Below are 11,441 nucleotides of genomic sequence, written 5' to 3' on the forward strand. Positions count from 1 at the left end.
ACACACACACACACACACACACACACACACACACACACACACACACACACACACACACACACACACACACACACGTATATAAACTGCATGAGGGTACACATGATCTACATGCCAGTGGGGAAATATGGGATTGATGGATCTTATAAAAACAAGTACACAGACAGATCCCCATATGTATGAAAGCACACACACTGCAGCAAGGTTCACTGGGTCCATGTGCCAGTGGGGAAATAAGGGATTGATAGATTTTATGGGTAACTATCTTTAGTCAGAATGATGGATGTTTATGTCTTTTATTGATCAACTTGAGGTGTGGGTCTGAGGAGTTCTTCGTCATCAGGGCATGCTGATTAATCAGGAGGCAAAGGTGTTGGAATAAAACATCCTGAATTACATATTTGGTGCATTAGCATTATTGCTAAGTATTATAAATTAGAAAATCAACATTGCATTGCTAATTCAGCAGTAAATTAGCATCCGTTTGCAAATGTGCCCATGATGAATTACACTCTTAGCCTGTACTACTCCATGATTCCGCACTACTACGTAAGCAAATGTGTTATTTATAATTCATACAAATGTCGACATTACGTTGTGTAAACTTGTTGATTCGACAAAGCCCTTTCTGTGGTTTTGTGTGTATGCATGTGTGTGTGCTTCTAAGCAACAAAATGACTATTGTGAGCACAGCTCCAGGTGCCTAGCAACCGAATCGCTCTGTTTCCTTGGCAACAGTTGCCTCGCACTCACTGTGTGGGTGATTGGCAGCCTTGACAACGGAGACGGAGTGACACTTGACCTCGCGTGCTGAAAGGGAGAGGAGAAAGAAGGAGCGAGGAATAGAAGAGAGGGGGAGGGAGTGGGAGGGGACGTGCAGAGACAGACGAGAGACTATGTGATAATCATTCTCCATTGTAATCATCCTCCAGCATGTTTCATAAGGCGTCGTCAATACCTCTCCAGCTGGGGTCCATCATCAAACACAATACACAGTGCAGTGCGCGCATGCAAGGAGACACTCCACCTGGGTGGAGAGCCCGGGCAGGCACTCCACATCTCATCTATTATCACTCAGCCCTGCCCGGTGCACAGCCTCGCTACACTGTGTCTTCTTTCATTTGTGGTCTGCTTCATCCTGTGCTCTGTGGGAATGAATGGGCACTGTACTCCTCAAATTGTGTCACGGTCACAGATGCCACAGGAGAGTAGATCAGAAGTCATGAACACGAGAAACGGGCACAGTCTTTGGCACCTTTGAATTAAAGAACTGGAAATGTGGGAGGGGGGTTTTGTGGTTCATCCATCCATCCATTCACTAGTTGTATAGGTTTTTGTGCTAGGTTTTCTTTTAACCAAAATGATGACTACAACTGTGTATAATTGACTTTGTAACTGAGGAGCGGTTCAAACTCAAATAAAAACCTAATTTGGAAGTCTTTGAGTTCTTTCACCTCATTCAACTTTAACTATAAACCCTTTATTATTTTAAAACACGATTTCATTTAAGCCACTTATTATCTCTGACACTTGCTGAGTTCTTGAAACCATTTTCTTTATTGACTTTTATTTTATTGTTCATCTAAATCCCAACCATAATTGTGAGGTTGTCCATCCTATTATCACCAGCTGGTGGTGCTCAGTGGTGTTAATGTTTGCGTTGTGTAATATTAGTGACTACCTTTTGTTTCATATTCCCCCATTGAATAAAGACTTAAGTTACATCCAACCAAGTTTAAACAACCACGTCTTGATCACATATAGAGTGTGTTCGTTCTCGAAGGAAATGTAGTAGATTAAGTTCATTACACAATAAAATGAAGACTAAACACACATGCTGGCATCAAGTCTTATTGCTCCTTTATTTCCATGATCACAATTATCAAATTCAAAACATTAAAAGAAAAAAAACACATTTCTCTATGCTATTCAACACTGGTGGCTAATGCATAGTAAAATAAACACTGAATACTAACACTTGATTTGAGGATTTCATTTGTACTCATTTAAAAAAAACAAAAACATTTAAGCCAAAAACATACAATTAACTGAAAACAGAATTTCCTAAGAAAAATTCAGAACCTGTGAATTTAGCAGCTAAGCATAAATCTTACACATTTCCATTCCTCTCTCCAGTGGAATGACATGTTGTGACAACGGTCTTTATGAGGATGAGGATAGCTGTGGAAACAACGCGTGGTATCATTCATGAACTGTGTTTACATTCATCAAAAGAAGGTCACTCACACCTTAACTTTGAAAATCTGGAGGGTTCCTTTCCTCATTTAGGCCTTGCAACTCATCTCAGTGTATAATATAGAAGGTCCATACTGTATATTCACATCTTTTTCTCATAATGCTAACCACAAATATTTAACTTTTTATTGATGTTTACATAAAAATGCCAATAGCTAGTTTTCTGACAACACAGGCTTCTTGTAAAAATAATATTTATTGAACCTAACAACATCTAGCCATTAAAAACAGAAAGACTAGACCAATACATTTAAAAATAACTAATATTGAAAATAGAAAATCTCTCAATGTTTGAAGATTATTCAGGTTAGATCACTATTTTTTTATAAATCTCAATAGTCAACACTGGAGTTGCAGGCTGAAACGTTACAAAGAAAGAGAAGTCATGAGACAAAGGAGAGCTTCAGAGCCTCTTTGTGCTGAATACCACATAAGTGAAACTTTGGTTCACAGAACTTTAATCTTAAGTAACCATATAAAAGCTTTTAAATAAAAAGTTGTATAAATGTCCTCTGACCAGCCTGATCCTAATGGGCCCAGGATCATCAGCCGCATCCTCATCCCCTCCCTGAATCACATCCTGCTCCACAAAGGCTACTGATTGGCTGATTCACAGGCATCTATCCAATCACTGTACACATCAACTGCTTCCGATAGATCTGAGGAGCAATGAGTTAAGGATGAAGAGAACTTGTTGCTGAAGAGTTTAAAAATGTGTTATGATGGTGCAGGATGATATGAACTTTGTAAATCAAGACTCTTCTGAAAAAGGTATTACTTATCATATTCAGACCCCCTACTCATGTGATATCAAAATGACTACCACATTAAGCTGGCTATATTGGAATACACACATTTGTAAAAAATTAAGCTTTTTCAAAGCAGTCCCCAGAATGGTTATGTATTAAAAAATATAGACTTGGTATTGTGCCGTTATGTATTCGGAAACTGAAAAGGGGAAGAAGAGATTTAACCAATTTGTTTAAGTGTGGGCAGAGATCTTTATGATGCTGGAAAAGATAGTATAGACAGTAAAGCATTTAATATAAATTATACTGGGTTGAAATGCCTGTAAACTAGTAAGAAAACGTTTAAAATATTTTGTTGAACTACTATTATCAAAAACAAAAGTTAACATTGCACGCTTCAAAAACCACTGAAAGTTCATTGTAAGAAAAACGTGGTTTGAACGGTTCCGTCATTAATAATGTTATACATGTATGTACAAGATGATGATTCATTTGCTTAAGGATACAGGTAATGGGCGTCTGGAACTCCTCCAAGCAGACTGTGCATGATATTATTCCAGTATTTCTGGTTCTCTCCCTGTGTGCAGAACAAGTACAACAAAAGTTAGCAACATCAACCTGAAATACCAACACATGTAACTTTAATGAGTTGCTGATGAGTGGATAGTTTGGTGCAATTGTAAGTACATTTTGACATCACATGACTTCTCGTGGTTGCAGAACGGACAGGTGAACTGAGAGTCCAAATCGCTCAGCTTCTTCTTAGTAGGGGGCTTTCTTTTAGACTTGCGACGACCCATTTCAAACAAACTAAATCAAGTCTGTATGAGGAGTAGACAAAAACAGGCAGCTTCAACAAGGAGAACATGTGCTTGGAGGAGAATCAACAGGGATCAAATAAAACTCTTGACTGGAAAACCACTCCAGTCGGCAGCTGCTGCCGCTCCATATTGTTAGCAACTTTAGTTAGCAGGCTAACGTTAGCATGTTTGTTGTTGATCTCCAGTACAACATAAATCGCCTCACGACGAATAGTTAAATGGACTCTAGTAAGTAAACAGATTTGATAACACCTCGATTAACCGTACTTGGTAAACATGTTGGGATTGTTAAACGTGATGTAGTAAAAGTTTAATTTGTTTACCTTTGCTCGTAGGAAATACACGTTGCTGTAGAGCAGAAAAAGCTTGCACGAGACCCGGCACAGTCAACTGTTCGCATTATGTGATTGGAGGATAGCTAATGCTTCCTGGATAGTGATTGGCTCTCTGACACGTCAGTCAAGTCGATTGACTGTGACGAATCAACGCCTGAGACAGCTTACTCCCGCGTGGTGGCGACAGAAGCTAGCTCTCAGGTTTGTTGTGTGGTCTAAAAATACTCGTATTTTATGGTTTAACATGCCCTGAAAAAACTCATACTTTAAGGTGTTACATATTTTTACATATTGACAGTTAGTGTGGTTTCCATGACATTTGTGCCGTAGTCTGGCTTCCTTCGTCAGTGTTTTGTGCTGATATGTAATGATGTAACCAACACCTTGTAATCAATGTCCTTGCTAAACTAGAAAAATATCGGCTTCTGTGGACTAGAAGGATATTGCATAATATTACAATTATCGACTAACGTTAGAGAGCGCTATAGCTAGACATTACTTCTTCAACCACTGATTAAATACCATTAAAGAAAATGAACAACCATGTAGTTTTACTTTTCCAGTTAGGTCAGGTTAGATTGCTCAGAAAGTGTGTGTTACACTCTTTATATATACAGTCTATGGTTACACTACATGTTTGGATCTTAACCATGATGGTGTTGTAGAGATGTCAGCTATGTGGACGGTGAAGGTGGTGTGTCTGGGTGTGGTGGCCCTCTCTCTCAGCGTGGAGCTGCTGGGTTGGCTTCTCCATCGCCTCAGGCCTAAAAGAACCCGCACTGAGGTCCTCTTCTTCCCCTCGGAGATGGTCTGCTTGGAGCACATCTTCGCTCCCTCATCGCCTCAGTAGGTGGAACTAAATTGCTACATTGAGTAAAGAGAGCTATATATTATTTTCTCTGTATCACTGTCATGCGTGTTGTGATAATGGTTTCTAATGGAAAAATTCATAGCCCCTAGATGCTCTCAGCAAGTGGATTTAGGCAGTGCAATAACCATTCCTCATCCCAATTGTTTTTCACTTTACAGAATTGTCTTTTACTTGCTTAAGTACTTCAAATAAAATAATACAGAGAAACCAAAAAGTGGGGCTATAAGCATTTTTGCCAGCTTAAAATATACAACAGCATTCCTTGCTAAATAGAGCTATTGTAACTTTGCAACCTGGAAGAGAGGGTAGGAAACTACATACACAGAAACAAGCTTGTTTAGTATACGCTTTGGAGTATCAGCACATTTATTTTCTCCTGTTTTCTGCTCTTCCAGGTCATGTTGCTGCTCGTTGCCTCACGGCGTAGAGACCTCTTTCACTCGTCTTGTCCGCTGCATCTTGTCTGCTTCCTCCTCTCTGGACGTGTGTGTATTTGCCTTCTCCAACATGGACCTATGCAAGGCTGTACTAACACTGCGATGTAGGGGCGTCACCATCCGAGTCCTCTGCGACAAGGACTACGCCGCCATCCATGGCTCCCAGATAGGGGTTCTTCGCAGAGCCGGTAAGAGAAACAGATCTATTTGTTTTTTAAATCATCATAAAGTAAACGTCCTCATGCTTGGGGATTTTAATTGTCACCTTAACGAAGCATCACTATGCCGAACAATACACCAAACAGGTCCAGGGGGTCATATTTAGCCCTACTAGAGATATTATTTGGTACAAAAGGCACACGTACCTCACTCATTATCTCGTCATATTATACTTGAAATACGGCAACTATGACTCAGGTCTACCTCAGTAAAAGGTACTCCCGCTGTGTTCTCGGACTATTAGTGTTAGCTATGAGCTAGATGGTTCCCAACAGGTGAATGAAAAGATGATAGGAAATATCTGGGTGAATGGGGGTTTCTACTACGAGGCTTTCTATGAGTCAGAGTTATAATCTTGGTCTGAAAGCTCTGAAAGATGTTGTGTCATGTGTCAGACTCCCTTTCTCTCTCAGCCCTCTGCATTTAATAAATTACTACCTCTGCATATTGTTAAGTAAGAATTAAGTAAGTAAGAAATTGGCAAGCAAGCAGCACTTTTCATTAGGAAGAGTGTTTCTAAGTGTGTGTATGCTGACTGCAGACCTTGTGAGAATCACATTGGCACAATAAGCTCCTTTTTCATAATCCATCCATTTGTGTGCAGCAACCTTTTTATCCTCGAATAACGTAATGTGACTAGCACCTAAGCATAGTGCTTTGGATTAGTTTGCTGTCATTGGTTTTTAAGTCCAACTATTTCCCTCAGAAGGGAAATTAATTCATAGACTCTATAATAATAATTAGGGATGCACGATAATTATCGGTCCGATATTAGGAATTATGACGTCATCCCGATAAACCCGATACTAGGGCTGTGCGATTATGGCAAAAATCATAATCACGATTATTTGGGTCAATAATTGATATCACGATTATTTTGACGATTATTCATTGACCATTTATTGAACTTTAAAACAAATAATATTTTACCAATAAACAAGATCAACAAATATGTTGGAGCACACTTTCAAAACCATACTAAACATATATTATTAATATGATAAATAAAAATAAATTAGACCAAAATAAATGAAATCAAATATGATGCACTGCACTGTCACAACCTACTGAACACTCCTTAACATATAGCCAACATTTTGGTAAAACATATTCAACATATTCCACTCAGTTAAACGTTGAAGGCTGGCCAACCGTCATGGTCCAGAAGTAACAGGAAATAAATGTTGAACTACAATTTAAGACCAAATAAAAATGTTTAGGCCACCATGGCAAATGCTGGTAGGGCAGCTCATGTCATCTCTTAAAGATGTTTTGCTAGAAACACCAGGCTGTTTACATGGTCTGGTTTCAGAGATGAGCGCAGACAGGTGACGATATTGCCACCTGTACTGAAGACCCTCAGCCACGCCCCGACACAGGGGTGACGCCGGCCAATCACAAAGCTTTGATGCGTTCAAGTGCATTATTCTGGCACAGGAAGATTATGTTACAGGACATTAACGATAAAACAGAATATTGTTGTTCTATTTTTAGACACATCTCGCGATCGACTGGTTGGGCACCCCTGGGCTAGATCATAGGTCTGTTGTGGTCGCAAAGTAGTCAGCTGAAGCCACATCTCTCTCAACTTCCCCACGGCATTTGTCATATAGTGCAGGCAGCGCAGACCTGCTGAAATAATACCGAGACGGCATCGCGTAACGCTTGTCCAACGTGTTGACAAGTTGCTTAAAGCCCTGGTTGCTAACAGTGCTAACTGGGCACATATCTTTAGCGATGTGGAATGTAATGGCAAAGTACTTGCAAATAGTGGAAATAGTTGTACCCTTCTTTTTAACGAGTTGCTGCTCTTGTTCTGACATCTTCGCTCGCGCTGAACACTCACAACACGTCACTCCCACGTGGCCGAGTGGGCTTTTAGGGAGGGGCGAAGCGCACCCAGCAAAATAATCGTATTTTGTCAATTATGCTGTTTTCATAATCGTCGCAAGCCATAATCGTAATCGCGATTAAAATACGATTAGTTGCACAGCCCTACCCGATACCAGTATTAATAGCCCCGATAATATACAATATATGTTTTGGGTAAAAAAAAAGAAAAAATACTGCGGTGTGGGTGGATTGGGATCAGGGGCGCTTGTTTTTCACTCGGCTCCTCCCGTTTTGCCAGTACTGTGGTATTAGTGGTTTAGGAAGAGGGAAGTTCTTCACAAATCCAGCGCTCCCTAACTCATGCCTGGCTGTGACGTAAATGGTGTGCGGCCGTGAAGCCAGGACAGTAAACAAACATGTCGTCGGTGGTATGGGCGTTGGAGCTATGTGCAACTCAAGGCATATGCTCGAACCGGAGCTGCCTGGACGCTGCAATCATGTTGCGCACTATCCGTGCTGAGTGTGCTGACTTCAGTTGTCCCACTGTCTGGCTTCCTGCATAAAGTCAAGTGCTCGGCGCAGTTGTGGCGAAATGTCGCTCCTCTGTTTTCATTTAAACAGCTCCTTATATCCGTTAGTGCAGCTAGCTAGCACCAGATGCTAACAACAACAACAATGCACCTAAGGTCTCTCTCTCGCTCGCTCGGGCCACACATACACACACCTTCCCGGTCCTCCAGATGGCCAGTCGGTGCCTGCCGGTGAGCGTGGAAGTGTGGTCTGCCATTACATTATTACATTACATTGCATTTAGCTGACGCTTTTATCCAAAGCGACTTACAATAAGTGCGTTCGTCCAACAAAATACAACTTGAAGAAAATAGAATCATATAAGTACATCAGGTTTCATAGAGCAAAAACATTTCAAGTGCTACTCAACTGGCTTTAGAAAAGCCAGCCCTTTATTAGTATAAAAGTGCTTCGTTAATAGTTCTATCGCTCGAAGTGGAGTCGAAAGAGATGAGTTTTCAGTTTGCGCCGGAAGATGTGCAAGCTATCTGCCGTCCTGATGTCAATGGGGAGCTCATTCCACCATCCTGGAGCCACAAGCGGGCGGCAGATACACATGCGTTAAAATAATTAGTGGCGTAAACATTTTTTTATTATCGGTATCGGTCTTGAGAAGCAGGAAGTTATCGGTATCGGTTTCAAAAAACCAATATCATGCATCCCTAATAATAATAATAATGTATTTTATTTATGGGCGCCTTTCAAAGCTCTCAAGGACACCTTACAGAGCATAATTAAAAACAAACAACAAAGAAGATCACACAGTAATACAAGACTTGTGTGTGTGTGTGTGTGTGTGTGTGTGTGTGTGTGTGTGTGTGTGTGTGTGTGTGTGTGTGTGTGTGTGTGTGTGTGTGTGTGTGTGTGTGTGTGTGTGTGTGTGTGTGTGTGTGTGTGTGTGTGTGTGTGTGTGTGTGTGTGTGTGTGTGTGTGTGTGTGTGTGTGTGTGTGTGTGTGTGTGTGTGTGTGTGTGTGTGTGTGTGTGTGTGTGTGTGGTGTGTGTGTGTGTGTGTGTGTGGTGTGTGTGTGTGTGTGTGTGTGTGTGTGTGTGTGTGTGTGTGTGTGTGTGTGTGTGTGTGTGTGTGTGTGTGTGTGTGTGTGTGTGTGTGTGTGTGTGTGTGTGTGTGTGTGTGTGTGTGTGTGTGTGTCCTGGGGTTGAAACTGGAAAGACATCAGACTTTAAGCCTGTTGCATTTACTCTTTTAAGATCGCTTTTTGACTCTCTTCACTTTGAGCTGAAAGCATTTACACACTGCAATTAGGGGGTCAAGGGGACATGTTTCCTGCAAGAGAAATGGTTTATCAAAAACACATTTGTGGTAATTGTTTTTCATTTTTTTTAAAGGGGCATGCACTTAACCTTTCAAGAGAGAATTTGCATGTCTCCCTTGAAAGTTTTTCCTGCAGTCCAATCTGCAAACCCAATATTTTATCATACAAAAATAATGCTTCTGTCTTAGATAGTTTCTCTTGAACACAATAGAAAATAAAACAATTTATTTAGAAACTGTTAAAGTATTTTGTATTTGTTCTATATTCTGTATTAGAACTTGTATTTATGTTTTTTTTACTTTGCAGACCTTTTAGTAAGCAGACTTGTATTTGCAATACTCAACAATATCAGAATATGAACATATTTGGGGTTTTTAAAAGGTGAGAGTAATCATAGAAAAACATACATATTTTATATTTGAGAAATCAAGACGAGTGAAATAAATATAAAGGTTTAAAATGTATGTCAGATGTCATAGCTCCTTCTTGGGTTTCTCTATGAAAATGATTCTTCCTCTCAGTCTGTACAAGAAAAAGGAAGTGGAAAATGTAAACATTCATGTGACTTTAAATGATAAATGTACTGCTATACCATAATGTCTCCCTAGGTTTGTAAGGGGACAAGAACTATTTACAATTTGCCTCATTCACCCATTTACACACATTGTTGCAATGGGGATAACTAGTCTGTAGAGAAGTGCTGAGGTTTAAAGGCACTTGTTTTCTACAAATATAAACCATCTATTTTTTTCCTCTGGTCAGGTCAGAACATTATGTCGCATTCAACATCCCTGCTTTCTTTTGAGGTTTTTTTAGCGCAACCTAGAATAACATTGCACATACTGAAGAACAATCTCTTAGCCTAAAACACTATTCTCCAACCTCCTCTCTTTACTTGCTGTAACAAATGTAAATGTCTCCTCTGTGGGACGATTGAAGGTGTTCTGATTCTCCCCTCTAAATTCCCCAGGGATCTGTGCGCGTTGCGACGTGGGCTCTGTGTACATGCATCACAAGTTTGCGGTGGTGGACAACCGGCTGCTCATCACCGGCTCCCTCAACTGGACGATGACAGCGGTGCAGAGCAACAAGGAGAACGTCATCGTCACCGAGGATCCGCACCTGGTGGGTCCATTCCTCAAAGAGTTCCAACGTTTATGGCTGCACAGCGATGCAGCCCAATACTTCCACTTAAGTTACCCAAAGCCTGCTGACAAACCTACCACACCCAGCACTGACAAGCCATGATGAGAAATAAGTCAGAGCTCTTCAACGTTTGAAGTAGAAGGTATGCATGTAAAAACTGTTTGGTAAGCTGGGCCATAAAACATTTAGAGACTTTTATATTTTCTTATTTTACGAAACAGACTGTTGCTTTTGGCCAAAGTGACAATGTAACTGTTCAAGCTGATACAGGTTTTATTTTAAATATGTATCGGAAAAGGTTCTGCATGTAAGAGTTCCTGTACATTTTGTACTGTTTGGCACAGGACTAAGATGAGCCTAATATCCATTGCTGTGGTCCAGTTCTATAGAGAATGCTTCTGTTTGTGTTTAGAACATTTCTTAATTTCAAAAAACATTTAACTGTTGTATTTTCTGTATATTATGTGACAGGTCGACATTGCATGTTTAGAGTTTTTGTCAATCTTCTTCTTTGTGTTCATAAAGCTAGGTAAGAAAAACGTTTCACAGTGAGTGTATTCTTCCAGTCTGAAGTACACTGGCTGTAAATAGTGTGTTGTTTAGTGTGTGCTACTGCAGTCTCAGGGACGATGTGTTGCCAAGCACAAATAATAAACTCTTTCCCACTGCAGTTTTGGCAGCTTGTTTGCATCACTACCCTGCAGCTGTAGCTTTTCTCTTGCTCCAACATGATTTACTCTGTCTCATTTGCAATCAGGCCTTACAGTACAGAAGCATGCTGGTTCTCTCGCTGCTAAACAAAACCGTTCTTTGTGGTTTGCAAACCCAAGTAGAGCTTATCCCGTTTGGACATGAAAGATGTGCCTGGGTGCATGACTCCCCTGCATTGCTCACAGTCAGGATGATGCTTGTTGAAAATACCAGAACTTGGGTTT

General features: G+C 40.5%; 2 protein-coding genes across 3 annotated transcripts; one reads left to right on the top strand and one right to left on the bottom strand.

The window, feature by feature from the left end:
- Positions 1 to 1,835: 1,835 nt before the first annotated feature.
- On the bottom strand, positions 1,836 to 4,348 carry elof1 (ELF1 homolog, elongation factor 1). The gene is made up of 4 exons (XM_034203451.1): positions 4,147 to 4,348; positions 3,690 to 3,823; positions 3,509 to 3,579; positions 1,836 to 2,912 (listed from the first exon to the last, which is right to left on the bottom strand). The coding sequence occupies exons 2-4, from the start codon at positions 3,800 to 3,802 to the stop codon at positions 2,848 to 2,850; spliced, it is 249 nt and encodes an 82-aa protein (XP_034059342.1). The 5' UTR covers positions 3,803 to 3,823; positions 4,147 to 4,348; the 3' UTR covers positions 1,836 to 2,847.
- Positions 3,819 to 11,166, top strand: pld6 (phospholipase D family, member 6). 2 transcript variants are annotated; one of them, XM_034203448.1, is made up of 4 exons: positions 3,819 to 4,359; positions 4,824 to 5,004; positions 5,425 to 5,654; positions 10,331 to 11,166. In XM_034203448.1, the coding sequence occupies exons 2-4, from the start codon at positions 4,826 to 4,828 to the stop codon at positions 10,606 to 10,608; spliced, it is 687 nt and encodes a 228-aa protein (XP_034059339.1). In that variant the 5' UTR covers positions 3,819 to 4,359; positions 4,824 to 4,825; the 3' UTR covers positions 10,609 to 11,166. The 2 variants fall into 2 exon arrangements, with proteins under 2 accessions (XP_034059339.1, XP_034059340.1); XM_034203449.1 differs by having other exon boundaries at positions 3,819 to 5,004.
- The last annotated feature ends 275 nt before the right edge of the window (positions 11,167 to 11,441 follow it).

Source organism: Gymnodraco acuticeps, unplaced genomic scaffold, assembly GCF_902827175.1.
Source record: "Gymnodraco acuticeps unplaced genomic scaffold, fGymAcu1.1, whole genome shotgun sequence".
NCBI classification, from domain to species: Eukaryota; Metazoa; Chordata; class Actinopteri; order Perciformes; family Bathydraconidae; genus Gymnodraco; species Gymnodraco acuticeps.

What these genes read in the sequence shown, in the direction of transcription:
- elof1 (XM_034203451.1), bottom strand. Translation starts at nt 3,802, where the DNA reads ATGGGTCGTCGCAAGTCTAAAAGAAAGCCCCCTACTAAGAAGAAGCTG. An exon ending in AAGTCATGTGATGTCAAAAT is followed by an intron (nt 3,580 to 3,689) that starts GTACTTACAATT and finishes TTCTGCACACAG; the next exon opens with GGAGAGAACCAGAAATACTG. An exon ending in GTTCCAGACGCCCATTACCT is followed by an intron (nt 2,913 to 3,508) that starts GTATCCTTAAGC and finishes ATTGCTCCTCAG; the next exon opens with ATCTATCGGAAGCAGTTGAT.
- pld6 (XM_034203449.1), top strand. Translation starts at nt 4,826, where the DNA reads ATGTCAGCTATGTGGACGGTGAAGGTGGTGTGTCTGGGTGTGGTGGCC. An exon ending in TTCGCTCCCTCATCGCCTCA is followed by an intron (nt 5,005 to 5,424) that starts GTAGGTGGAACT and finishes CTGCTCTTCCAG; the next exon opens with GTCATGTTGCTGCTCGTTGC. An exon ending in AGGGGTTCTTCGCAGAGCCG is followed by an intron (nt 5,655 to 10,330) that starts GTAAGAGAAACA and finishes TAAATTCCCCAG; the next exon opens with GGATCTGTGCGCGTTGCGAC.